Here is a 26,528-nt window from a genome sequence, read left to right on the forward strand (position 1 = left end):
CTGCCCACCTCAGCCTCCCAAAGTACTGGCATTACAGAAGTGAGCCACTATGTCTGGCCCATTCCTTTTTATGACTAAGTAATATTCCACCATAGTCCCGTAACACATTTTGTTTATCCATTCATCACCTGGTGGACATTTAGATTGTTTTTGATCATTATGAACAATGCTGCTGTAAACATTTGTGTACAAGTTTTTGTTTGAGCACATGTTTTCATTTCTTTTGAATATATACTTAGAGTAGAATTTGCTAGGTCATATGGTAACTCTAAGTTTTAATTTCTCCTGGGTATATATCTAAGAGTAGAATTATGGGGTCGTATAATAACTCTGTTTAAATTTTTGCCCAATGGTAAGTGGGCTCATTCACTAGCTTAATGTCTTGATGTAGGATCCTTGCTTTTTTTTTTTTTTTAACTTTTTGCTTTGAAATAAATTTAGACTTAAAGAAGAGTTTGCAAAGATAGTTTATAAAGAGTACCTGAATACACTTCACCTGATGTTAACATCTTTTTTTTTTTTTTGAGACAGAGTTTCGCTCCTATTACCCAGGCTGGAGTGCAATGGCGCAATCTTGGCTCACCGCAACCTCTGCCTCCTGGGTTCAGGCAATTCTCCTGCCTCAGCCTCCTGAATAGCTGGGATTACAGGCACGCGCCACCATGCCCAGCTAATTTTTTGTATTTTTAGTAGAGACGGGGTTTCACCATGTTGACCAGGATGGTCTCAATCTCTTGACCTCGTGATCCACCCGCCTCGGCCTCCCAAAGTGCTGGGATTACAGGCTTGAGCCACTGTGCCCGGCCGTGTTAATATCTTATGTAACTGTGGTACAGTTATCAAAACTCAGAAATCGATGTTACTACCACATTCACTATTAACTACAGACATTATTTAGATTTTGCAGTTTTATCATTACTTTCTTTCTGAGAAAGATTTCTAGGATCCCACATTGCATTTAGTTGTCATATTGCATTAGTCTCCCTAGTCAGTGACAGCTTTCCTTATATGGCATGACTTGAAACTTTTGGAAAGAGCTGGTCAGATATTTTGTAGAATGTCCCTTAATTTAGGTTTGTTTCATTTATTTTCATAATTGAAGTTACGGATTTTTGGGAAGAAAACCCATAGAAGTGATGTGCCCTTTTCAGGGCATCACTTGGAAGTGATATTGATGTGTCTTATTACTGATATTATCCTTCATCACTTGGATGTGGTGGTGTCGCTCGTATTTCTCTGTTGTAAAGTTACTGTTTTTCCCTTTGTAATTAATAAATATTTGGGGGAGATACTTTGAGGCTAGGCAAATACTCTTTTTCTTCTTAAACTTTTGCTCACTAATTTTGGTATTCATGCAGATCTTGCCTGCAATTATTACTATTAAGATGTCCTCGTGGTGATTTTTTCTGTCTCTCATTCCTTCTACATTTTTAGTTGGATTTTTCTGTAAGAAAGAGTTTCTTTTCTTCCTTATCAATTAATAATTCAATCATCTATTTCCAAATGAACTCATGAATGTTTGTTTATTTCCCTGGGTTATAATCCCATGGTGTCATTATTGACCTTGTTGCTTAAATTGTTTATTTTTTACATTGGGAGTTCTTTCTGGTTTTCCTGGTATGAGAAGATTGTCCAGGCTCATTTTGTATTTTCCTTGCCCCAGCCCTAGAATCAGCTATTTCTCCCAGGAGTCTTGGTTCCTTTTAAATATTCCCTGACACTAATCAGTTCTTACAGACTAATTAAAAAGAGTTGTAAGCCAGTCATGTTGTTGCATACCTATAGTCCCGGCAACTCAGAAGACTGAAGCAGGAGGATATTAATAGCTTGAGGCCAGGAGTTCAAGGCTGTAGTGATCATGCCTGTGAATAGCCATTGTGCTCCAGCCTGGGCAACATAGCAACACCCTGTCTCTTAAAAAAAAAGAGTTGCATTTCTGTATTCTGGATTCAAAACCCACTAAAACTCTTTTTTCTCCCTGGTACAGTATCTCACTATGTTGCCCAGGCTAGTGTGGAACTCCAGGGCTCAAACAGTTCTCTCACCTCAGCTTCTGGATAGCTGGGATTAACATGCACATGCTACCACACCTGGCTACGAAACTCTTAAAATATAAGATTTCCTAAAAAGCTAGAAACTTTTTAAGTCTTTAAAATGTGCAGATACCAGTTTTTATAGATGGCACATACTATTTTTGACAACAAACAGAACACCATAATCATGGAGATACTTTCAGACATCAAGTTTCATAATGCTTTCTTATAGCAAAATTTCACTCAGACAGTATTTATTTTCTCATTATAAGCATGTCACCTTTACTGGAGTATTTATTTTTACTTTTTAAATTTTTTATTATAGTAAAATACACATCACATAAAAGTTACCATTATCATCAGTTTTTAGTGTACAATTCAGTAGCAATAAGAAAACTCATTGTTGTGCTATCATCACCACATCCATATCCATATTGTTTTTATTAAATAATGACTCCTTATTATCATCCCCCTACTTGTCCAAAGAGTCTAGTTCTTTTTATTTAAGAATCATAGTTAAAGCCAAGAAGATCTGGCCCCTGGATGTGCTCACTGCTACTGGAGTATCACTACTGCTAGGCCCTCTCAGAGACCAGAGCTAGAAAAGACATATGTGTATACTAACCATACTTATCTGTATTTATTTCTGTATTTGTCAGTATATATTTTACATGAACAGCAGCAAAAAACATGAGATCATACCGATACCTCTGACTATCCAGCACCAATAGACCTGTTTATTAACCTCTTTCTTTAACAGTAAGAAACTTGGCTCTCATTAACTACAGTGTATTTACTTATTTGTTATATGCTCTCACTTTTTCATTAATATAATTTACATTTGTGCTTCAACAGAATTGTAAATTATTCTATATTGCATTCTGTGGAATTGTTCTTGAATGGTCATGAATAATAAGGACCAACTCTATTAACATAATGTATATAGAATTCTGTGTACAGACATACCATGGGTTTTGTTCCAGACCACCACAGTAAAGTGAATATTGCAATAAAGCAAAACACATTTTTGGTTTCCCAGTGCATATAAAAGTTATGTTTACAATATGCTGTAGTCTATTAGTAGCATCTCAAAAAACTACATATCGTACTTTTAAAATACTGCTAAAAACAGCTAATGACCACGAAAGCCTTTTCCAAGTTGTCATCTTTTTGCTGGTGGAGGGTCTTACCTCGATGTTGATGGGTGCTGACTGATCAGGGTGGTGGCTGATGAAGGTTGGGATGGCTGTGACAATTTCTTAAAATAACATAGTGAAGTTTGCCACATCAGTGACTCTTCCTTTCATGAAAGATTTCTCTGTAGCACATGATGCTGTTTGGTAGCATCTGATCCACAGTAGAACTTTCAAAGTTGGGGTCAATTCTCTCAAACCCTGCCACTGCTTTATCAGCTAAGTATATGTGATATTCTAAAGCCTTTGTTGTTATTCAGTAGTGTTCATAGCATCTTCACCAGGAGTAGAACTCATCTCAAGAAACCACTTTCTTTGCTCATTCATAAGAAGCAACTCCTTATCTATTTCAAGTTTGATCATGAGATTGCCGCAATTCTGTCATATCTTCAGGCTCCATTTCTAATTATAGTTCTCTTGCTGTTTCTACCACATCTGAGCTATTTCCTCCATTGAAGTCTTGAACCCCTCAAAGTCGTCTATGAGGGTTGGAATCAACCTCTTCCAAACTCCTATTTATGTGAATATTTTTATCTCCTTTCATGAATCACAGTGTTCTTTATGGGATCTAGAATTGTAGGTCCTTTCCAGAAGGTGTCCATTTACTTTGCTCAGATCCATAAAAGAATCGCTATGGTAGCTGTAGCCTCGTGAAATGTATTTCTTAGATAATAAGACTTGAAAGTTGAAATAACCCTTTGATCCATTGGCTGCAAAATGGATAATGTGTTAGCAGGCATGAAAACAACATTAATTTCCTTATCTATCTCCATCAGAGCTCTCGGGTGACCAGGTGCGGTGTGAATAAGCAGTAATATTTTGAAAGGAAATCTTTTTTTCTGAGCAGTAAGTCTCAACAGTGGCCTTAAATATTCAGTAAACCATGCTGTAAACAGATGTACTGTCATCCAGGGTTTGTCTTTTTATGGGTAGAGCCTAAGCAGTGTAGATTTAGCATAATTCTCAAAAGCCCCAGGATTTTCAGAATGGTAAATGAGCATTGGCTTCAATTTAAAGTGACTAGAGTGACCAGCTGCATTAGTCCCTAGCAAGAGAGTCAGCCTGTTCCTTGAAGGCAAGCACTGATTTCTCTAGCTATGATAGTCCTAGACAGCATCTTCCAATATCAGGATGTTTGATCTACATTGAAAAATCTGTTGAGTATAGCCACCTTCATCAATGTTCTTAGCTAGATCTTCTGGATAGTTTACTGCAACTTGTCCATCGGTAGTTGCTGCTTCACCTTACACTATTTATTATATTACAGAGAGGGCTTTATTCTTTAAACCTCATGAACCAACTTCTGCTAGCTTCATACTTTTCTTCTGTGTTATCCTAAACTCTCTCAGCCTTCATAGAACTGAACAGAAACTGAAGGAAATGAAAATGGTTATTCAGAAGCTCAGACTTGACTAGAGGTAGACTCCTAGAGGTAATGGAATGAGAGTGGAGACTTCAGGGCATAAAGTGGCAGGGCTGGAGCTGGGTGCTTCATTCGTTACATCAGAGGGGGATGCTCTCATCATCCTATCTGCCCTACCTTCAGCCTCCCTAAAGAGCTCCATATGATCATGACTTTACAGAACAAAGAGCACATGGTTATAGCTGTTTCATGTACACTTTGAGTCTAGTAAGTTGGTTAAAACTTTTGGTAGTTGCTTTTGCCCCTGTGTATGGGAAGCAATAAAATCCTCCTAATCACCAGGCAAGTATCTTTTAAAAGGATTTCCCACAGCAGGTAATTAATTGAGAGGCAGTGAGAGATCTTGGGTATTGGACTTGTCTCAGTCCATTCCGGCTGCTATAATAAATTACCATGGACTCATGGCTTATAAACAACAGAAATTTATTTCTCATGGTTCTGGTGGCTGGGAATTCCAGATCATAGGACTCAGATATGTGGTGTCTGGTGATGGCCTGCTTCCTGGTTCAGGGATGGTCATCTCCTTGCTGTGTCCTCACATAAAGAAAGGGGTGAAGGGCTTCTCGGGGGTCCCTTTTATAAGGTTACAAATCCCATTCATGATGGCTCCACCCTCATGACTCAGTCACCTTCCAGAGACCCCATGTCCAAACAGCATCACATTGGGGGTTAGGTTTCAACATAGGAGTTTTTGGGGGACACATTCAGTCTATTGCAGAAGTCAAACAGATTTGGGACTGTCACAAAGAAAATATCCTATTTGTTGCTATTATTGGCACTTCATTTTCTGGAATAAAAAAATTCAAAGTTTTTGCTAGGAAAAAAAGAATAAATATGGGACAGCAGTATACCCAGGAGATGAGAAAAAGACAAGAAAGCAAGAGCTTAGGACTGACTTCATCAAAGAACTGATTTCTATTCTTGTATGAAAGTGACCCAAGACATTTTTTTTTTTTTTGAGATGGAGTCTCACTCCCGTCTCATAGGCCGGAGCCTCTCTCAGCCTTCATAGAATTGAAGAGAGTTAAAGCCTTTCTCTGGCTGCCTTGCTTGTCTATCCAGACCACTTAGATTTTCTCTGTATCAGCAGTAAGGCTGTTTTTGTTTCTTATCATTCGTGTGTTCACTGGGGTAGCACTTTTAACTTTCCTTAAGAATTTTACATTCATAACTTGGCTAACTTAAGCACAAGAGGACTTTCAGCCTGTCCCGGCTTTTAGCATGCCTTAATTACTGAGCTTAATCATTTCTAGGTCTTTTTTTCTTTTTTTTTTTTGAGGCGGAGTTTTGCTTTTGTTACCCAGGCTGGTGTGCAATGGTGCGATCTTGGCTCACCGCAACCTCCGCCTCCTGGGTTCAGGCAATTCTCCTGCCTCAGCCTCCTGAGTAGCTGGGATTACAGGCACGCGCCACCATGCCCAGCTAATTTTGTGCATTTTTAGTAGAGACGGGGCTTCACCATGTTGACCAGGATGGTCTTGATCACTTGACCTCGTGATCCACCCGCCTTGGCCTCCCAAAGTGCTGGGATTACAGGCGTGAGCCACTGTGCCCAGCACATTTCTAGGTTTTTATTTAAAGTGAGAGATGCGAGACTCTTCCTTTTACTTGACACTTAGAGTCCATTGGAGAGTTGTTAATTGGCCTAAATTCAATATTGTCTTGTCTCAGGGAATAAGGAAGCCCCAGGGAGAGTGAGAGTCATGGGAACAGCTGGTTGGTGAAGCAGTCAGAACACACACAGCATTTACTGATTAAATTTGCCATCTTACCAGCCTGGACAACATGGCAAAAGCTTATCTCTAGTAAAAATACAAAAAAATTAGCCAGGCATGGTGATGCATGCCTATAGTCCCAGCTGCTTGGGAGACTGAGGTGGGAGGAGATCACCTAAGCTTGGGAAGTTGAGCCTGCAGTGAGCTGTGATCATGCCACTGCACTGCAGCCTGGATGACAGGAGTGAGATGTTGTCTCAAAAAAAAAAAATTTACTCTCTTAGATGGGCGTGGTTTGTGGCAAAACAATGATATCAAAGATCACTGATCACAGATCATCATAACAGATACAATAATAATGAAGAAGTTTGGAATAGTGTGAGAATTACCAAAGTGTGACAGGAAGTGAGTATATGCTGTTGGAAAAATGGTGCCAATAGACTTGCATGATGCAGGGTTGCCATTCAATTTATTTGAAAAACAAAAAACTGCAAAGAGCAATAAAACAAAGTGTACCCATACTCCAGAGGTGCTTTTAAGAGATGAATTTTTGAAAGGATTTGAAAATCAAATGTGTTAATTTTGACTGCTCTTTAATTATAGATTTAGCATTTTGTAGTTTTGATTATGACACAAGTTATACTCATACATAAGTTACGTGTCACTGTACTTGCTTTGAAAATTTTTTTTTTGTTTTTTTTTTTTTACTAGGTCTTAACTTGCAGAGTCAGTTTAATCTGGAAAATGTCACTGTTTTCAATACCAATGAGCAGGAAAGCACCCTGGGTCAGAAGGTGAGGCTGATTTGAAATTTTCTGACATATTTGTAAGTTTGTTACTAAGATAACTTATGTGGGGCCAGGCACACTGGCTTATGCTTGTAATCCCAGCACTTTGGAAGGCTGAGGTGGGAGATCACTTGAACCTAGGAGTTCAAGACCAGCCTGGACAACATGGCAAAACCCCATCTCTACAAAACGTACAAAAATTAGCAGAGTATGGTGGTGCTCACCTGTGGTCCCAGCTACTTAAGAGGCTAAGGTGGGAAAATCACCTGAGCCTAGGGAGGTCAAGCTGCAGTGAGCCTTGATCATGCCACTGTACTCCAGCCTGGGCAACAGAGTGAGAACCTGCCTAAAAAAAAAAAAGATGGAAATGGGCCTATACATCATCAAAAATGTAAAAACTTTTGACTTTATTTCCAACTTACAGAAATAATGTTTTGTATGTAAAAAATTCAAACAGTGTTTAAAATAGAATGTACAACTTCTGTAATCCAAGCTAGACCATGGTAGATTATCGCATAACTTTCTACTAAAGTGGATTAACAAAGTAGCTATACTTTCTGTTTTAATAGTGTTAATTGTAAGGTAGATTATAGAATAGCTGTACTTTCTGTTTTAAACATTGTCTGGGTTATTTTTATGCAGAATGTGTATTTTTTCGATAAATTCATATTATTTCTATAACCATTCTTAACATTGTCTGTCTCAAAAAGCTAAGACTTTTTGTGTATATGTACAAACATGGTGTTTTTCTCCAAATGAGGTTATCCATACTATTCTGAAATTCGCTTTCTTCTTTTAAGATTCAGATTTATCTTAGTTTTTTAATAGCTCTTGGTAAATCTCAGAGTGGATATACCACAGTCTATGTGTGTGGACACATTTGGATTATCTCCGATGGTGAAAAATTGTTAAGTGTTACAGTGTAGTGTATAATATTATTGTATCATCTGCATCAATTATGCAGATGTCTTCTTAGGATAAATTCCAGTAAAATTACTGGGTTAAAATATATGCATATTTCATATTTCAATAGTTATTGCCCAGTTACTTCTCAAAGAGGTTATACCAATTTATGCAGCCACTGGTGGCACATTGAGAGTGCTTGCCCTTTTCCCCCACAGCCTCACACCAACAATGTGAATTATCAATTTTTAAAAAATATTTGCTTAATTGATATATATACTTGAAAAAGAAGTCTTCTTAGTTTTAATTTACATTTCCTTGATCATTATTGGTGTTGAGAAGCTTATAATATGTTGATTGGAATTAATTTTTCTTCTGAGAATTACCTATTCATGCTAGTTGCTCATTTTTTTGTTGAATTGTCTTTGTCATTGTGTACATTTCCAAAACATTTAGCCCTTTATTCCCAGAGAGAATCTATTGACTACATTTAGAGAAATGCTGATTTGAAACTTTCCTCTCTCTTTATGACATTGTCATACTGTCAGGTAAAATTCTGATTGCCTTACAGATTAACTATAGGTCAAGATAGTTAGTGACTAGACTTCTCTAACTGGGTTGCCTAGGAATATGTAACCAACCTATTTTTCTGGCATTTATCTCTTTTATACATTTTTTTCAATTTAGCACACTGAAGATAGAGAAGAAGGAATGGATGTAGAAGAAGGTGAAATGGGAGATGAGGAAGCTCCAACAACGTGGTAAGTTTTCAGAACTTAAACTTTTTGATTTACTGACATAATATCTTAATAATTTATTGAGTATCCTCTCTGGAGTGAGGATATAGACAAGGAGGAAGGAAATTATCAGAAATTTCTTTCATTTGTAATTTTCACATATATTACTTAAGAAATCCTGAATCACTAATGGGCTCTATCTGCTGCTTTCTGTATTACGTACAGACAGTTCATTATTTACATAGCTTATCCTATGTGTAATCCCAGCATTTGAAAAGCCAACCACAGGCAACCTTAGGAGTTCCTCCCCTTCATCCCTTCCATTAAACTTCTAGACCCAGTGCCTGTGTGTATTGGGCTAACTTGTAATAAAATAGGCAGGTTAAGAATCCTTTCTCTCCCCTTGCTCTTAACACTGTTTCTTATCTCCTCCTCTATAGCTCTGTGCTTTCTTTCCAAAAGCAGTCCTCAGTGGCATAGATAGGTTCTTAGACACTGTAACTTTAAGTGAAATGAGGTATAATGAAAAAAATTTTCCCATAGGCTAATAAACAAAAGTTAAGTTCCTATGGCTTATTTCTGGTCACAGAAACATCACCAAACTTAACTAAAGAGCAAAATGCTTCTGTTATTAAACATTGGAATAAATGTGAGTTATACATGCATTTGAGAAAGATTAATAAAAATAAGTAAGATAATTATTTTCCTAGTTATTCCAGTTTAAGGTTGCAAGTGGCCAGAGGCTGTCATGGTAGCTCAGAGCACAGGGCAGGAACCAACCGTGACAGGACACCATCCCCTTACAGTGTGTGTACTCACACACCCATACTCACTCATCCTGGAACCATTTAGACATACCAGTTATTTTCATATACACATCTTTGGGATGGAGGAGAGAATTGGAGTACCTACAGAAAACCCAAACAGACATGGGGAAAATGTGCAGCAAACTCCACATAGACCATGGTCCCAGCCAGGAATCGATTTTTTTTTCCTTATCAATGTTACAATGAAACAATGTTGAAGAGAACATGGCTATTTGAGGACCTGTCATAATTTCTTCCTACTGCTGGCTTAAAAGCAATGAGCAAGATAAAAGAGAAGGTGTTAAGCAAAATTTTCCTTCACTGACACGCTTCCAGGTGTCTGAGGTGTTGAGAGTCATTAGTTGTAATTGAAAGAATTTACATTACTGTCTAGAAGATCAAGATGGGATTCCTGTATCTGCCCAGGGAGATGTATTTCTGGCATCCCAGATTTCAAATTCAAATACATCTCCAAGAAGAAACATTAGAAGTAGTGTGGCTCCAGGCTTAACTCCAATCTTCCTAGTCATGTGACCTGGGGCAAATTACTTAACCTCCCTACAACACAGTTTCAACATCTTTAAAATGTAGTAATGCCACCTACCCTCTATAGTTAAGAGGATTAAATAAGACAATTATCAGAAATGGTCTATTAAGGCACTTAGTTATTAGTATTGTCATTGTTTGTATGTAGTGATAAGCGTAAAGCACTTAGAATGTTGTCTATTCAGTATCTAGTAGCTATTATTATTTGTAATAGTTATTTTTTTCTTACAGACCTTTTTATTCATTATACCTTGATAGAGTGGGCTTTCGGGGTCTGGCCTGAGCAACATAAGGGCTCTGGGGAAAGTTCATAGGCCATAAGATAATGAGTCACCTGAAGTATAAATGGCCCAAAAGACACTGGCCAATGCAATTCTGTCTACTTAGATTCTGCCCAAGACTGTATAGATAATTCAGCCCTATTGGTTATGTTTGTAAATCACTTAAATAGGACTCAACACTCAGCTGCTTCTGTCTGTCACAGTCATTAGTGTTGAATGGAGGGACAAAATATATGAGGAATTACTTTGTGAACAGCTGTGTCACCAGATAGTCTTAGGCACTATAATCTACAAAGCAGAACACAGTACCCATATACCTACAATATGAAGTCCATTTCTGATGTGGCTCAAATATACCAGTAAAAATTTTTATTAAGAAATTTCAATGTGTAATATCCTATAAAATAGCTCATCATTTTAAAAATGTATCAAGTTTTCCAGAGTATTTTGGTTAAAATAGTTACAAGACTTTCTATTCTACATAGTAACTGTGCCTCTGATTTGTTATTATTTGCAAATACAATAAATGGTTGCATTTGCTTTGTGTGGATAAACAGAAAATAGAAAAGTTTCTATGGAGTGGTGAAGGTGGAAGACAAATTGCAAGTAGGTTGAAAAATGAATGGAAAGGTAAATGAAGTGGTGACATAGAGTGTAGACAAATCTGAAGAATTTTATTCAGCTGTGAAGGAAAAGAGCAAGGGACAGCATCTATGAGAGGGGACTTTAAATTTTAAAAAATATATTAATGCCTCAACTATAAAAACTACCTAGCAGTAATATATTAACACTACTTTAAAATTTATTCTGTAAGACACCTCAAATACCCACCAAGCCAATTAAAGATAAAAGGAAAGAGATCAAAAGCCTTTACAGGTAGGAGATGATAATTAGCAACTTGGAATAATATTGTTATTGGTATCAAGCATTAAATTAGATGTGAAGTTCTTAGCAATTGAGACAAAAAGGGACATATAATGGTTTCATGCTTCTCATTCTCTGTTAGAGGTAGCTCCATTTTTAAGAATAAAACTTTCCTGGTACTACATTTCAAGAGGTATTTATTATATTCAATCTTACATGTTGTAACTGAGTTAACATTGTGTGTGTGTGCACGCGCACACGTACTTCAAAAACATTATCAAATGTATGGAACTATATTCTTTCATGGATATAAATAATTTATATAGTGCTATTTCTTTTTTCTATTTACTTTCACATTTTAGGGAATGTTCTTTTTGTGGCTTTTTTAAAAAAACCCAATTCATAGAAAACCCAGAGGTATAATCTTATTGTTGTAAATCAGTGAAGTTAACTTTAATTATAGAGAGAGGTTGATGTACAGATCATTGTTTTCCTAGTTTCAGAGTTGTTACTAGGGAAGAGTTTAGGAAGAGTGCAATTAAACAAGCCTATTAGATTCTTTCAGATACTGCTAATTCTTGATAAAAGCTTTGGCAAGAACTAGATTTTCATCAGTTAAAAGTTGTCGGTATTCTTCACTGTTGATTTTCATGTGCTTCAGATACTGTTTATCAGATATTAGGTGTTTTAAAAATTGAAAGAATATGTATTGACACTGTAGATTTGTAACATAATCAAGATTAGAAGCTGAAATAGTGGCTGGGCGTGGTGGCTCACACCTGTAATCCCAGACTTTGGGAGGCCAAGGTGGGCAGATCACTTGACGTTGGGAGTTCAAGACCAGCCTGACCAACATGGAGAAACCCCATTTCTACTAAAAATACAGTGCAATGCAATTACAGGCATGGTGGCACATGCCTGTAATCCCAGCTACCCGGGAGGCTGAGGCAGGAGTATTGCTTGAACCCAGGAGGCCAAGGTTGCAGTGAACTGAGATTGTGCCATTGCACTCCAGCTTGGGCAACGAGAGCAAACTCTGTGTCAAAAAAAAAAAAAGAAGTTGAAATACTAATGCCATAATAAAGTCACTATAGAAAGGGCTTATTTTTGTGATGCTAATTTGATATATACCGTATATGGTTATCTCATACTAGTGCTTCTTAGGATATAATATTATTAGTTAGGATATAATACCTGTGACTTTCAACATAGATTCAAATTAGCGTTGGTTTAAACAATGTAAAAATTTATTTGTTCTCCCCTCATAACAAAGTCTGGAAGCAGGCAGTCCAAGGCTGGTAAGGAATGCTTCTCAGTGAGATTGTCTAGACCCAGATTTCTTCTGCCTTCTTGTTCCATCATCTCTTGGTGTTTGCCCTTTTTTCTGTAGTGCAAGGTGGCTCATTCTCAATCTGCATTTAGCCAGCAGAAACAGGAAAAGGCCAGTGGTAAAATATGGCCCAAAAGTTGCACATGTCACTTCTCCTCCCAACTGATTGGCACATGGCCATCCTAGCAGCAAGATTGGTTGGGAAGCATAATCTTTAATTCTGAATAACCATGTGTCCTGCCAAAATTCAGGGGCTCCACCAATGTAGATAAAGAGAGTCTATTGGGGTCTATGAGTTCCCTAAAATGATTTGTAAAAGTTCATATATTTGTAAATGTGTACTTTTCTGATAAATTTTATTAGATTCTGAAAAGGGTTTGTGACCAAAGCTAAGTTAAGAATATTTAGATGTTTGTAAAAGGATTTAAATGATTTATTTAATATAACATTTATTTTATTAGCTCTATTCCAATTGATTACAACCTGTATCGAAAATTCTGGTCACTTCAGGATTACTTCAGGAACCCTGTGCAATGCTATGAGAAGATTTCATGGAAAACTTTTCTCAAGGTGAGTTGCCAGTGACAGACTATCAGAAGCCCAGTATTTTATATAGTCAGTAATAGAGCTAAAACTTAATCTTGTCTGACATACTTTTTGCTTATATAATTCTGCCTCTTACATTTTTATACCAATTTCATAACAAGCTAAATTATAAATTAATATTTAAACCCCTAATATTGTGAAGTAACATATAAGAATTGGATATTTAAAAGTTAGTCATTATAGCCTTGCTTTTTAAAAATGAGTGTTGTCAACATAAATTGATGATATTTTGCAGAATACATTCTATCTTTACTTTGCACAAAATTATTTTAGCTATCTTGTTGAAACAGAAGTCCTCAAACCATGGTCTTGGGCCAGATTCAACCTATTGCTTGTAAACAAAGATTTATTGGAATACTACCATGACCATCCACTTACCTGTGGCTGTTTTTGCACTATAATGGCACAGCTGAGTAGTTGTAACTGAGACTATACAGGCCACAAAGCCTGAGATACTCTCTGGTCCTTTACAGAAAATGTTTGCCAATCCTGTTTTAGAAGAATTTTTGTTTTTCTTGGCTACTTAAAGATCAGTTGTCCTTTTTTGTCATAATCAAAATCTAAGATAAATAGGTAGTTCTCTCAAAGTAGCATGGTGTGTATTCTGTTATTTTTAATAGTTTTTATTTTATGTGCAAATTTTTGTGCGAGTAGCACCATCCAAATTCAGATTAAGTGGTTAGTGAAAAATGACCTGGAATTGTCTATTCTAACTGGGCAGAATTTGATGGAATTTATTTGGTCAGTCTTTAGCACAAGAAATGCCTTAGAGTTAATCCACAGGTGATAAGAGAATTTCACTGGTAAATTTCTGTATAGTCTTAAAGTGTTCCCTTCTCTGTTTGCCCCTTACACAAACTTCTTAAGAAATCATATCTTTAGGAGTAGAGAATTTGTTCCTACTTTTACAGTAAGTGAAATATCATACAAAATGGTTTTTAATCTCATTTTGCTATAATAATTTTTATTGTTGGTATGCTTTACAATATAAATACATGATTGGGAGTAAATTCTAGGTATTTTGATGCAGAAAAGAACTAAACAAATTTTGGCAACAATGTTGAATAAAGCTAATATTTTTATTTTGCAGTATTCTGAAGAAGTTTTAGCTGTTTTTAAGAGTTACAAACTGGATGATACTCAGGCCTCAAGAAAAAAGATGGAAGAATTGAAAACAGGCGGAGAGCATGTATATTTTGCAAAATTTTTAACAAGTGAAAAGGTATAAGTTTTTCTTTTTCACTAAGCATAGTAAAAAATGGTCTTGTTTTGTTTCTGTTTAGCTGACAGCCTTTCTAAGTTAAGTTGAATAAAAATGTTTCTTATTGTACTTTTGGTTAAAGCTGATTAATGTTAGTTTGAAAGTCCCATTTCTTCCTTTCTCAAGCAGGACTAATTTGATTTCAAAGGTGAAAGTAGTTCTACAGTAAGTCTGTTTTGTAGACTAATTTTAGAATAAATGCAGTTTAATTATTTTCATGTCTATATATTTTAAACATCAAGTTAGGATTTAATTTGTACTTATGAAAATAATATTATTTAGGTACAAGTAATGGGTTTAAAACTTTCTTGTTAATCTTATTTATACATTTTAAAAAGTAAATTTTGTTCAAATATGATGCTACAAGATTATGTAAAGTTTCTAGTCAAAATGGCACATTGAGTTTATGTTTCGACTCACTCCCTTTGCTCCAAACACATAGCAATGACGGGTAAAATATAAACGAGAAAACAAAAGAGACAAAGCTGGGCTTCCAGAAACAAGATTAATATCTTCATGGACCAGAAATGCCAAGTAGTGAGCAAAACTACAGCCTGGGCCTGCTGGACTCTGTATCCAAGGCAGGTGGTGGTGTCCAGGAGTTTGGCTACAAGTAACAGAGATGAAATGTGCACCATGTGGGACAAGGGGCCAGAGCCAGATTCACTTCTTGAAGCCAAGGACTAGGGTGGAACTTTATCCACTTTTGGAAAGAAACTAAGAAAAAATATTGCCAGTCTTCTGCCAAGAGCTATGGTTTTATAGGAAGTTGTGGGCCTAGGGATAACAAAGACAGTTTTGTGTTCGTCTGCTTGCTCAGTGACCAGATATGTGATATGTTCATTATACTTATGAAACAGCTGCTCCAAGAGGTTGTCATAAGACTTCTTCCAGACTTTTTGACTCAGGGGCCCTGGCAGAAGCAGATGCAAAACTGCTAGACAGGGAAGAATGTACACAGAGAGGGAGGGGAAAAGAAGTAAATAAACATCCTGAAAGAAAAGGCTCCTGTTCAAAACTCTGATAAATTAAAATTCCAAAATCCGTAAATCTAATGCTAAGAAGGATCACCAGCAAAATCAACTATTGAGATATACATATATTTATTCCTGATGAAATATATAAGCTGACCAAGACTTTAATGTATGTTTTGGATACTCAAAAAGATAATTGATGAAATAACATTCATTGAAAAGGACCAAGAAATCATGAAACAGAAGCAGGCAGAAATGAAATAGGACAGTTGATACAACTAATTGGGAGTCTTGGAAATGAAAAATATAAATCATTGAAACCAGAACACAACACACAGAATTAAACTATACAGTGGACATAGATGAACAAAGAACTAGTGAACTGAAGAAAGTGATGAGAACTTCAACAAGCAGCACAGACAGAATTTTTTTTTAAAGTGAAAGAGCAGTTAAAAGCCATGGAGAATAGATTGAGAATTTCCAACATTTGTCTAATAGGATTTCCAGAGAAGAAAGTGGAGGGAATGGTAGAGAAACTGGATTGCAAAGAATTGAAGGAAATCTCAAATCCTCAGCTTAAAAGTGCCACAACTGCCAAGCAAGATAAAGAAAGATAAATCTACACTTCAGTACGTCATGCCATAACTGTGGGCATTCAGAGAAAACCCAAAAACCACTAAGGGATAAGAAAGACAGATATACTGGGAAGGAACAGCAGTGTGACTGTTAGCAGATTTCTAACAGCTATCAACCATTAATACCAGAAGACAGTAGAGAAATATTAAAGTGCTGAGAGAAAAATGACATTCAGTCTAGAATTTTATACCGAGTTAAATATACTCAAGACTATTGATGAAAGAAAGACATTTTTATTTAAAGACCAGGATAACTTACCACTCAGTGACTCTCATTTTGAAAAATACTACTCAAGAATATTCTTCAGGAAGAAGGAAATTGAACCCATAAGAATGGAGTGGGATACAGAAGGCAACGGTGAGCACAAAAATTGAAAAATATGACAGTAAATTTACTATTGACTGTAAACACAAAAAAAAGTCATGAATAATTTAAAATTTTTTTAATTAAAAAATTTTATTAATGTGGAACTTAACTAGATGACTAATAATATGGAAGGGGAAAGCAGAGATGTTTAATGAGTAATTTAAAATTATGGCAGTTCTTGTCATCTTCAGGAGTAGGAAAGGAATACTGAATAACTTTAGACTTTTTATGTATATTCAAAGGGTAACCACCAAAAGAAAGCCAACTTGTTTGCTCTCAAAGAGCATAAATCAAAGGGAGGCAGGGAGGAACTTATACTACTTTATAAATCCAGCAAATGGCAGGAAGGGAAGGCAGAAGGAGCAGAAAGGAGGGGAGTTAGTATGTCAGTAATAACAAGTATAAACTGATTTAATTTACCTAATAAGACTTAATCAGATTGGATTTTTAAAACTCCAGCTATATTTGTTAATTTAAATGAAACAAACAGAAACCTTTTGGTTGAATAAAGATTTCAGAAGTTTTCTTCTACCTTATGTGGAAGAGGAGAAGAAAATCCCAGAGCTCTTCTCCTTGCTTAACAAGGAACCTTCCCAAAGATACCTACCTTTTAGAATGCAGAGGTGTCAGTTTAATATTACCAGGGCAAAAAGTTACAAAATAAAACATCCAGTAAGAGTTGTATACTTTTAAGAGTTACAGGTCCACATTTCTCAGGACATGACAGCTATTTCAAAACTCTGTATGTCTTCATAGATTTTGTTTTTCGTCTTGTTTTTTGTTTTTTTTTTTTTAACAAAATACCTTTTTTTTTTTGAGATGGGGTTTCACTCTGTTGCCCAGGCTGGAGTGCAACGGCACAGTCTTGACTCACTGCAACCTCTGCCCTTGGGTTCAAGCTATTCTCCTGCCTTAGCCTCCCGAACAAATAGAATTTCTAAAGATATTTTAATTATGAAAAACAGCAGGATTAAATATTTTCAGAGAAATCTCCACCGTGGAATATTTGATGCTTTTTGTATCGTTCGCCATTCACTTTATCATACTTGGCTTTCTAATAGTATCTCTCCTTTTCTGAATATTTGTGAACTTGCTTTTATCAGCAGTTAGAGCATGAACTTTAAGGATTGAGCACTGAAATTCCATTAATTAATACCTCGAGAAAGGTAAAAGCAGCTTTGAGAAGTTTAAAACTTACCCTAGGAAAAAGAAAAACGTGCAGAATTATACCAGAGAATGTGAGGCATGTAATGTTTTGCATCATTTCCCTTTGTTGCCCCTTAAGCAACAACTTTATCTTAAATTTACAGTCCTCCTGTACATTCTTCATATTTTTTGGTGAATTTTCAGTGTTTACTACTTATCTAAGTGAAAATATTTCTAACACATTACCTATATTCTGAAAAATATACAACATTTTATAAGCTTTACTCTGCACTGAAAGAAGCCTTCCAGCATCTCTATACTTTACATGGTGTTTTAATACTAGGATTCCCAAAAAGGCCTTCACACCTAAACATATGCCAGTTTTGGGCCTGATGTTACTTTCAGCTTCTGATACAGATTTGATAAGTCATGGGAAAGGTCTCGATTTTTCAGGGATATAGGTGCTATATTCCTTGCCAGTAAGAGCGAGCTAAAGTGAAATCTAAAGCTATGATTATTTGGAGCATAACTCTATAGCCTATCACTTCACTGAACCACCACGCCAGCCCATATCTTCTTTCTTAAAGATAGAAGTTTCCCCTACAAAGTGGCATTGTAGTTTTCAAGAGCCATATTTTTGTGCTATCTAGAGTGATTGTAAATACCAATGCCCAACAATATAGTTTTGTTGTTAGCAGAGCAAAATAATCTGGGCATATTAGTTACTCAATATAGTGCTGAGATACCTGTATTGTTTATTTTTTAATGGAGTGGAAATTTATCTGTTCTTTAAGGTTAGTCCAGGGATTCAGAAATTTTAAGGGAGGATTTTACCTCTAATTGTCCAACTTATCATACCAAATAAAAGGCACTGGTATTTTAGGGATTCCTCCCTCTTTACTGTGTAGCATGTAAAAGCAGAACAACATTTCAAAACATTTAAGTACCATGATTATTAACATGATGGTTAAAGAAATATATTTTTGGATCTTTTAAGTTCTCACAGAAAAGAATATAACAATGCTAACTAGATATAAGCCTCAGGGTTACCCAGTTCTTTAGAATAACATGCTTCTCACTTTCCATCTGAGACTCAACGACCAAAATGAGCAGATGGAATACTCAGTAGCTAGCAGTTAACAGGGTGGGATTAACCACAGTGATGTACTGTTGACCCTAGTGTGGTCATTAGATCATTCTTGTTCATGGAGAAAGAAAATTCAGAATTCTGCAAAGTCGCTGCATTGTGTGAAGAGGCCTCAAATTAGGACTGTTTGTCATATTTTTTAGTAAGAACTATCCATACAGAGGTTCTGCCTTAATTTTTTTGTACTTTCTATGTTCACTGAGAGGTACCTAAGGCTGAATGTTTATGTAGTGAAGGCTAAGATAGATCTCTTATGCGATACACTGCAGCCTAGTTAGGAGCAAATGAAGGCAGAAGCAAGACCCTCCTGTTAACAAGTGGGCAAGCTAACCACTATCCTACAATTTTTTTAACCTCATTAGTTGTTTTTGGTATGGGAGGTTTTTAGATAGCTCCGGAACTGGGCTGCACAGCAGGAGATGAGCAGTGGCAAGCAAGCAAAGCTTCATCTTTGTTTACAGCTTCTCTCCATCACTTAACATTATCACCTGAGCTCCGCCTCCTGTCAGATCAGCAGCAGCATTAGATTCTCATAGGAGCATGAACCCTATTGTAAACTGAGCATGAGGGATCTAGGTTGTGTGCTCCTTATGATAATCTAATGCCCGATGATCTGTCACTGTCTCCCATCACCCCCAGACCTTCTAGTTGCAGGAAAACAAGCTCAGGGCTCCCACTGATTCTATGTTATGGGGAGTCGTATATGTATTTCATTATATATTACAATATAATAATTATAGAAATGAAGTGCACAATAAATGTAATGCACTTGAATCATCCCAAAACCATTCCCTCTACCTCCTAACCCCAAGTCTGTGGAAAAATTGTCATCCATGAAGCCAGTCCCTGGTGCCAAAAAGGTTAGAGATCACTGCTTTAGAAGTATTTTGCTGACAGTCATGTCAGTCTTAGCATATAGGTGTGCTTTTACCCATCCTGTAAAGGTAAATACTATAGCTAAAACCTTTTCCTATGATTGATATTGTTTAATATAAATAAAATTGAATTGTAATGGTCCTCAGGGTGGAGGCCATGAGCTACCCTCTGTTGTGACATTTTTGAACTCTGTGGTCCTGACAAATAGAACAGCTCTTTAAATATCATTGAGCATATTAGAAAACTTAGAGCATGCTCAGTCATTGTTATTTTTAGAATACCCTCTATGTGTGAGTCAAGCCATGGTTATACAAGCAAGATAAACTAATGTGATTGATGCTACCAAGTAGCAGCCCTCTAGGAAGACTAAAGACAGGGTACAGAAGATTAAAACAGTTGAATCAGGTATGTTTAATATGTAAACATTAACTGATTTATTTCATCCTGAATGTTATGAAAAACAAACATGTTAATATATAGTCAGAGATAACGTAGGTTTAAAAACATAGGTCAGGGCAGACACAGTGAGTCACGCCTGTGTCCCAGCACTTTGGGAGGCCAAGGCAGGTGGATCGCTTGAAGTCAGGAGATTGAGACCAGCTTAGCCAACATAGGGGAACTCCGTCTCTACTAAAAGTACAAAAAATTAGCTGGGCATGGTGGCAGGTGCCTGTAATCCCAGCTACTTGGGAGGCTGAGGCAGGAGAATTGCTTGAACCCGGAGGCAGAGGTTGCAGTGAGCTGAGAACACACCACTGCTCTCCAGCCTGGGTGACAGATCGAGAATCATGTGTTAGGGACTTTTTATGTTTTCTGTGTCTGAATTTTAATTTTTTATAGAAATTTCTTCAATACTGTATAATCCTGTAGAGTATTAAAACTTTACCAGATAGCATAAGAGTATTCTGTAGATTCATATAATTTTCAGTATTGTCTGAGATTTATGAAAACCAATATATAGACACTGGCTGTTCAATCACAGCATGATTTAGTTGTTCACCCATGTTTATGCATAAGTAATCCTAAGTATTAATAATACAGGTAACAGCAAAATAACCTATATTAATTAGGAAGTTTCATTTGATTTAGCCTTTTAAAGGCAGAAACATCTTATATTTACCAAAATTCCATATTTGTATCTTTTTTTTGCCTTGTGGTTTAATCAAAGGAAAGTCATAAAATCATCTTTTAAACTGAAAACTTTCAAACAGTAGTAATGTAAAACATTAAAGAGTTTGTTTTACATTGAGTATGAGTATTAAGGAAAATGAAATTAAAATGTAAAATTTTGGTATTTATTTTACTGAGGAACACTATAGCCTTCTAAGTCTACTTCAGAGTATAGTTGTGTACCCCATAATGGCACCACATAATGACCACATAATTGGTCAGCAGTGGACCCCATGTACAACAGTGGTTCTGTAAGATTATAGATTATAATACATTTTTACTGTGCCTTTTCTATGTTTAGATACACAAATCCTTAACCATTGTGTTACAGTTGCCTATTGTGTTTAGTGCAGTAACATGCTCTACAGGTTAGTAACCTAGGAACCATAAGCTGCAGCATATAGCCTAAGTGTGTAGTAGGCAATACTATTGTTAAGTACACTCTATGATGTTCACACAATGGGGAAATTGCCTAATGACATCTTTCCTAGCATGTACCCTGTAGGTAAGCAACGCATTACTGTATTAGTACAGAAAGTTTCTTAAAACTTTTTGAGACTGTACCTTTAAGCTATTGTTTTGCTAAAGAAAAGGGTTGAAACTTGATAGCTCCTGCCTTCAATGGGCAGCTACTTTCTCTTGTAGCTTAGCAGGGACACTGAGAGGCCTTTAAACTAAAATTAAATTTTTCATTTTTTAAGAAATTTTTTTTGAAAGAAAGTTTGGAAAGAATTATTAGAAAGTAGGGCTGGGCATGGTGGTTCACGCATGTAATTCCAGCACTTTGGGAGGCTGAGGTGGGCAGATCACTTGAGGTCAGGAGTTAGAGACCAGCCTGGCCAACATGGTAAAACTCCCATCTCTACACAATACAAAAATTAGCCAGGCATGGTGGTACGTGCCTGTAATCCCAGCTACTCGGGAGGCTCAGGCAGGGGAATTGCTTGAATCTGGGAGGCAGAGGTTGCAGTGAGCCAAAATCGCACCATTGCACTCCAGCCTGGGTGACAGAGTGAGACTCCATCTCAAAAAAAAGAAAGTAGGAATGCTATTTAAATTTATAATTTAGTTGTTTTTATACAATTGTTTATACATTCTTTTTCTCAGAAACCAAATGTTTTCTATTTCAATTGAATAAGCTATATGGAAGGTACTATTCCATGTAGAAAACTGTTTTATAGTTCAGTCCTCTAGTCCCTAATATAATATCTAACACATTTGTGAAAATTAAAAGTTTAAATTGTGGCTGGCTTTTGTAAATATAACTGTGGAGCCTGTATTTTTTTTTCCTTATCTGGAGAGAAAATGGGTATATTCAAAACATTTGGAGTTTAGGCTTGATTTCTTAATTGTCCGGGCAGATTTTAACACCTTGTCCAGGATTATGTAAGCACTTAATGGTGCCTTTCAACAATTTAAAAAGGAAATCCAGTATGTGAGACCGGGTGTGGTGGCTCACACCTGTAATCCCAGCACGTAGAGAAGCCGAGGTGGGTAGATCACTTGAGGCCAGGAGTTTGAGACCAGCCTGGCCAACATGGTGAAACCCATCTCTACTAAAAATAAAAAATTTAGCCGGACATGGTGGTGCACACCTGTAGTCCCATCTACTCAGGAGGCTGAGGTGGGAGAATTGCTTGAACTCGGGAGGCGAAGGTTGTAGTGAGCCAAGATTGTGCCACTGCACTCCAGCCTGGGCAACAGAGCGAGACTCTTTCTAAAAAAAAAAAAAAATCAAGTACATGAGAGATTTAGTACCTCTCTAGAAATCTCTTAAGACACACAATCTGATCAGAGTTATATACTGTAGAAACTGTCCAGGCTGTATTCCCTTCATAGACTCATTTCTTTTCTGAGAAATAGGCAACTCCTATAGTCATGCCCCAGAAAGATTACCCTATTGCCCACTCCCTGATACACAGTTTATATGGGTTTTCACACAAAAGTTAAAAAAAGTAAGCCTAACACTTAGTCAACAGGAAAGATTATTAAATTATTAGGCCAACTAGAGGTCATATAAAAGCACTTTTAAGGATTAAAAACGTTCTGAACTAACTCAAGGTTACTTTACCTCACTGGGGGCTCAAGAGCAAAACAAATTCACATTTACACAGATACTCTGAGCTTCCAATGCACCAAATTGCCATTGGTATGTTTGTCTTCTGGGGGCACCAGTTTCCTTTTAATGAGGTTTGCATCTTAGAATCTTATCCTTTACTAGTTCACTTGCATTGCTTAGCTAAGTTCTGTAATTCCATGATTTTCATTAAGAAGGAAGAAAGCAGACCTAAGAAGCTTAAAACTTATGTGGAAAAGAAAAGAACACAAGAAAAATTTAATAAATGGAAGATGGAACAGTTTACATCCACAAGGGATATATACCTAGAACAAAACTTTTCAAAAGGATCAAAATATTAGGATGGAAAGAGACATACTAGGCTAATACCAACAAAAGGAAAGCTACCTAAATAACAAAATAGAATTTAAGGGAAAACGCGTAAATAGGACAAGGAACACTAGGTAATAAGGGAATCAACCACCAAGAAGGTGTCAAGAACTTATATATACTTAACAATATATCCTCAAATATATTAAGCAAAAACAAAATTATGAGAAGTTGGCCCACAATTACAGTGGTATATTTTTAACTGCTTCCATAAAGAACCAATAGATCAGGCAGACTAAAGATTAGTTAAGTATATGGAAGATTTGAACAGTGAAAGTAATAAGCTTGATGTAGTACAGAATAAATAGAAGCAATTTATTTATTTTTGTAAGGTATATGTGGAATATTCACAAAGTTTGACCATGTACTAGGTCACAAAGAAATTCTCAAGAAATTTCAAAGATTACAGATGAAGAACACATTCTCTGGACACATTTCTCTGTAATCAAATCAGATTATAAAATTAGAGCTGCAAAAAGGATAGCTTAAAAAGTGGCAAATATATGAAAACGAAAGTGCATTTCCTAGGATTAAAGGAGAAATCATAATGGAAATTCCAAACTTGTAATAAATGCATATCAAAATTGTAATTACAGGAAGAATTATATGTCAGAAGTGTGGGTTACAAATAAAGGGAGATGTAAAGGGACAGTTACAGCTTCCTATGCATTAATGGAAAAAATGTCAAGAAAGAGTGACAAATTGAGCATTCAACTCAAGAAGTTAGAAAAAGTACGAACTAAATCTCAAGAAAATGGAAGTAATAATAATAGCAAAACTTAGTGAAATAAAACAAAGCATAAAACATCAGCAAAACCAAAAATTGTTTCTTTGAAAAGGAAATGTTATAAAAAGAAATCCAGAGCCTGTGCAAGGAAAATGAAAAGATACCAGCAAATAATATTAACAGTAAAAACTGAAATAATTAGAGATATTTGAAATGATTAAGAGGATATTATGAACAACTTCTAATAAATTCTGAAGCCTAACATTAAAATTATGTAGAAAAATTTAATTACCAAAATACACTCTCAAAAAAAAAAAAAAAAGGAAAACCAAATAGGTGAATAACCGTTAAAGAAATAACAGCCAGAATGACACTTTTTGAATGACTTCAGGCCCAGAGATTTTTTTAGGCACATTTTATCAACACTCCAAAGAATAAATAATTTCTATCATAAATGAAAATTTTCAGAAGTTAGAAAAAGAGAAGTGCCCCCCCAGGTTCATTATATAAGATTATAATTTACAAATAAAATCCCCATAAGGACAGAACAAGGAAAAACTTGTATATATATTCATGTCACACATAAATAGAATGTTTTGTATTTATAGAAATAAAATATGTTTTATAAACTCACAAATTAAGTGAAGTAATTATTTTTTTTAAATAGAGACATATGATTTATCCTAGGAATATAAGTATGGTTGATCAGAAAGATAAATATAATGCCAGATTAACAACAGATTGGCTAGGCATAGTGACTTACACCTGTAATCCCAGCACTTTGGGAGGCCAAGGCAGGAGGATTGCTTGAGCCCAGGAGCTCAAGACTAGTCTGGGCAACACAGCAAGACTGTGTCTGAAAAAATAAAATATGTTAAAGATTTTTAAGATGTGTTTGATCATCTCAGAAGCCAAGAAAATTCAATAAAATCTAATATTCAATAAAAAAGTAGAAAAGAATGTTCTCTGAGTTGATAAAAGGACTCATTTTTAAAACCCTGTTGCAAACATCATACACAGTTATGAAACTTCAAAAAGTATTCCCATTAAATCCAAAAAGAAGACATGGATGGACACTAACCATATTTATGTTCAACATCGTACTGGAGGATCTAACCATTTCTATAAGAGAAAAAAACAAAAAAATAAGAGTTATAAGTATTGGAAAAAGCAAAGAGTAAACTATCCCCATTTGAAGACAATGTAATTGTCTACAGAGAAAAATCCAAGAGAACCAAGAAACTTAGAACTAATGAGACTTCAGCAAGATTGCAAGAGAAACATCAATAGTGTTCTTATAAACCAGTAATCAATTACAACATGTTATTCAGAATAGCAGTGAAAGCTCTCCAATACCTAGGCGTAATCTTCATAAAGAAAAATTAGAAAAATGGAGCCACATTACTACATTTGTAGATATAGACCCAGTACCCCTTCTCCTCAGATTCATTGATTCAGTGTATTTTGAATTAATATCCAAATGAGTTTTTTAACTTTTAGGTTGTACCCAAAGGAATATAAATTGTTTTATTATAAAGACCAAATGGACTTTTTTGAGGGAACTCAAAAAGTCGGTCTTAACATTTTTATGGAAAAGCAAAGAGCCAAGCATAAGACAAATTTAAAGAAAGCAGGAACACTTGCCCTGTCAGATATTAAGATCTATAGAGCAGTAGTAATTAGGGCAGGTAATTATTAGTACCAGTATAAAGAAGAAGAAAATGGAAACAATAGAAAGTCTGAATTATAGAAAAGCTTAATATACAAAAGAGATTGCATTATAAATTAGTGAGGAAAGGATGGATTATTCTTAATAAATCTTATTTAAAGACAATTCGTTATCCATATGGAAAAATTAAAATAGAGTCTATACCTCAGTACCATCAATTCCAGGTTAATTGAAAGTATGAATAAGAAAAGCAAGACTTTTAAACATTCAGAAGGAAAAATGAAATATGTAAATTTGGAATAGGGAGAGATTTCTTGAACTACAGAAAGCATAAATTATGAGGGAAAATATCAATTTAATAAATATTTAAGACTTAAGAATGTAAAAGTCTTGAAGAGTAAAAGATACCATAGGTAAAATAAAAAGAGAAGCCACAGACTAGGGGAAGATATTTGCCATCTACATAACCAGAAAAGATTAGTATTCAGAATATTCCATTGATAAAAGACAACCAAAATGAAAAACTGAAAGGATGATAAGAACAAGTTGTTTACAGATGTAGAAAACTGAATGAGCTTTAAAAAGATGCTAAGCATCTCTAATGCAAATAAAATAATGAGATAACCATTTCACACTTAGCAAACTGGCCAAAATTGAAAAGCCTAACAATAATGGTATTGGCAAAGATGTGGAAAAATGAGAATTTTATACACTGTTGAAATATAAATTGAATCAACCACTTTGCAGAACACTTTTGTAAAAACTAGTGAAGTTAAAACTTTGTTCCTAAATATGGCCCCTACATAGGACCCACATATACAAGGAAATCTGTAAGAAGATTCACTGTACCATTGTTTGTAAATGATGTATTTGTAAATGAAAGTT

General features: G+C 35.8%; 1 protein-coding gene across 8 annotated transcripts in view; it reads left to right on the top strand.

Annotated features, from left to right (window-relative positions):
- THOC1 (THO complex subunit 1) overlaps positions 1 to 26,528 on the top strand; it is a 56,644-nt gene that overhangs the window by 12,855 nt on the left and 17,261 nt on the right. For all 8 annotated transcript variants that reach the window (XM_078347845.1, XM_078347846.1, XM_078347847.1 and 5 more), the window contains 4 exons: positions 7,076 to 7,158; positions 8,743 to 8,816; positions 13,081 to 13,189; positions 14,316 to 14,447. In XM_078347845.1, coding sequence (XP_078203971.1) covers positions 7,076 to 7,158; positions 8,743 to 8,816; positions 13,081 to 13,189; positions 14,316 to 14,447 — 398 coding nt within the window. The remainder of the gene's footprint in view (positions 1 to 7,075; positions 7,159 to 8,742; positions 8,817 to 13,080; positions 13,190 to 14,315; positions 14,448 to 26,528) is intronic.

The sequence above is a fragment of the Callithrix jacchus genome, chromosome 13 (assembly GCF_049354715.1).
Source record: "Callithrix jacchus isolate 240 chromosome 13, calJac240_pri, whole genome shotgun sequence".
NCBI classification, from domain to species: Eukaryota; Metazoa; Chordata; class Mammalia; order Primates; family Cebidae; genus Callithrix; species Callithrix jacchus.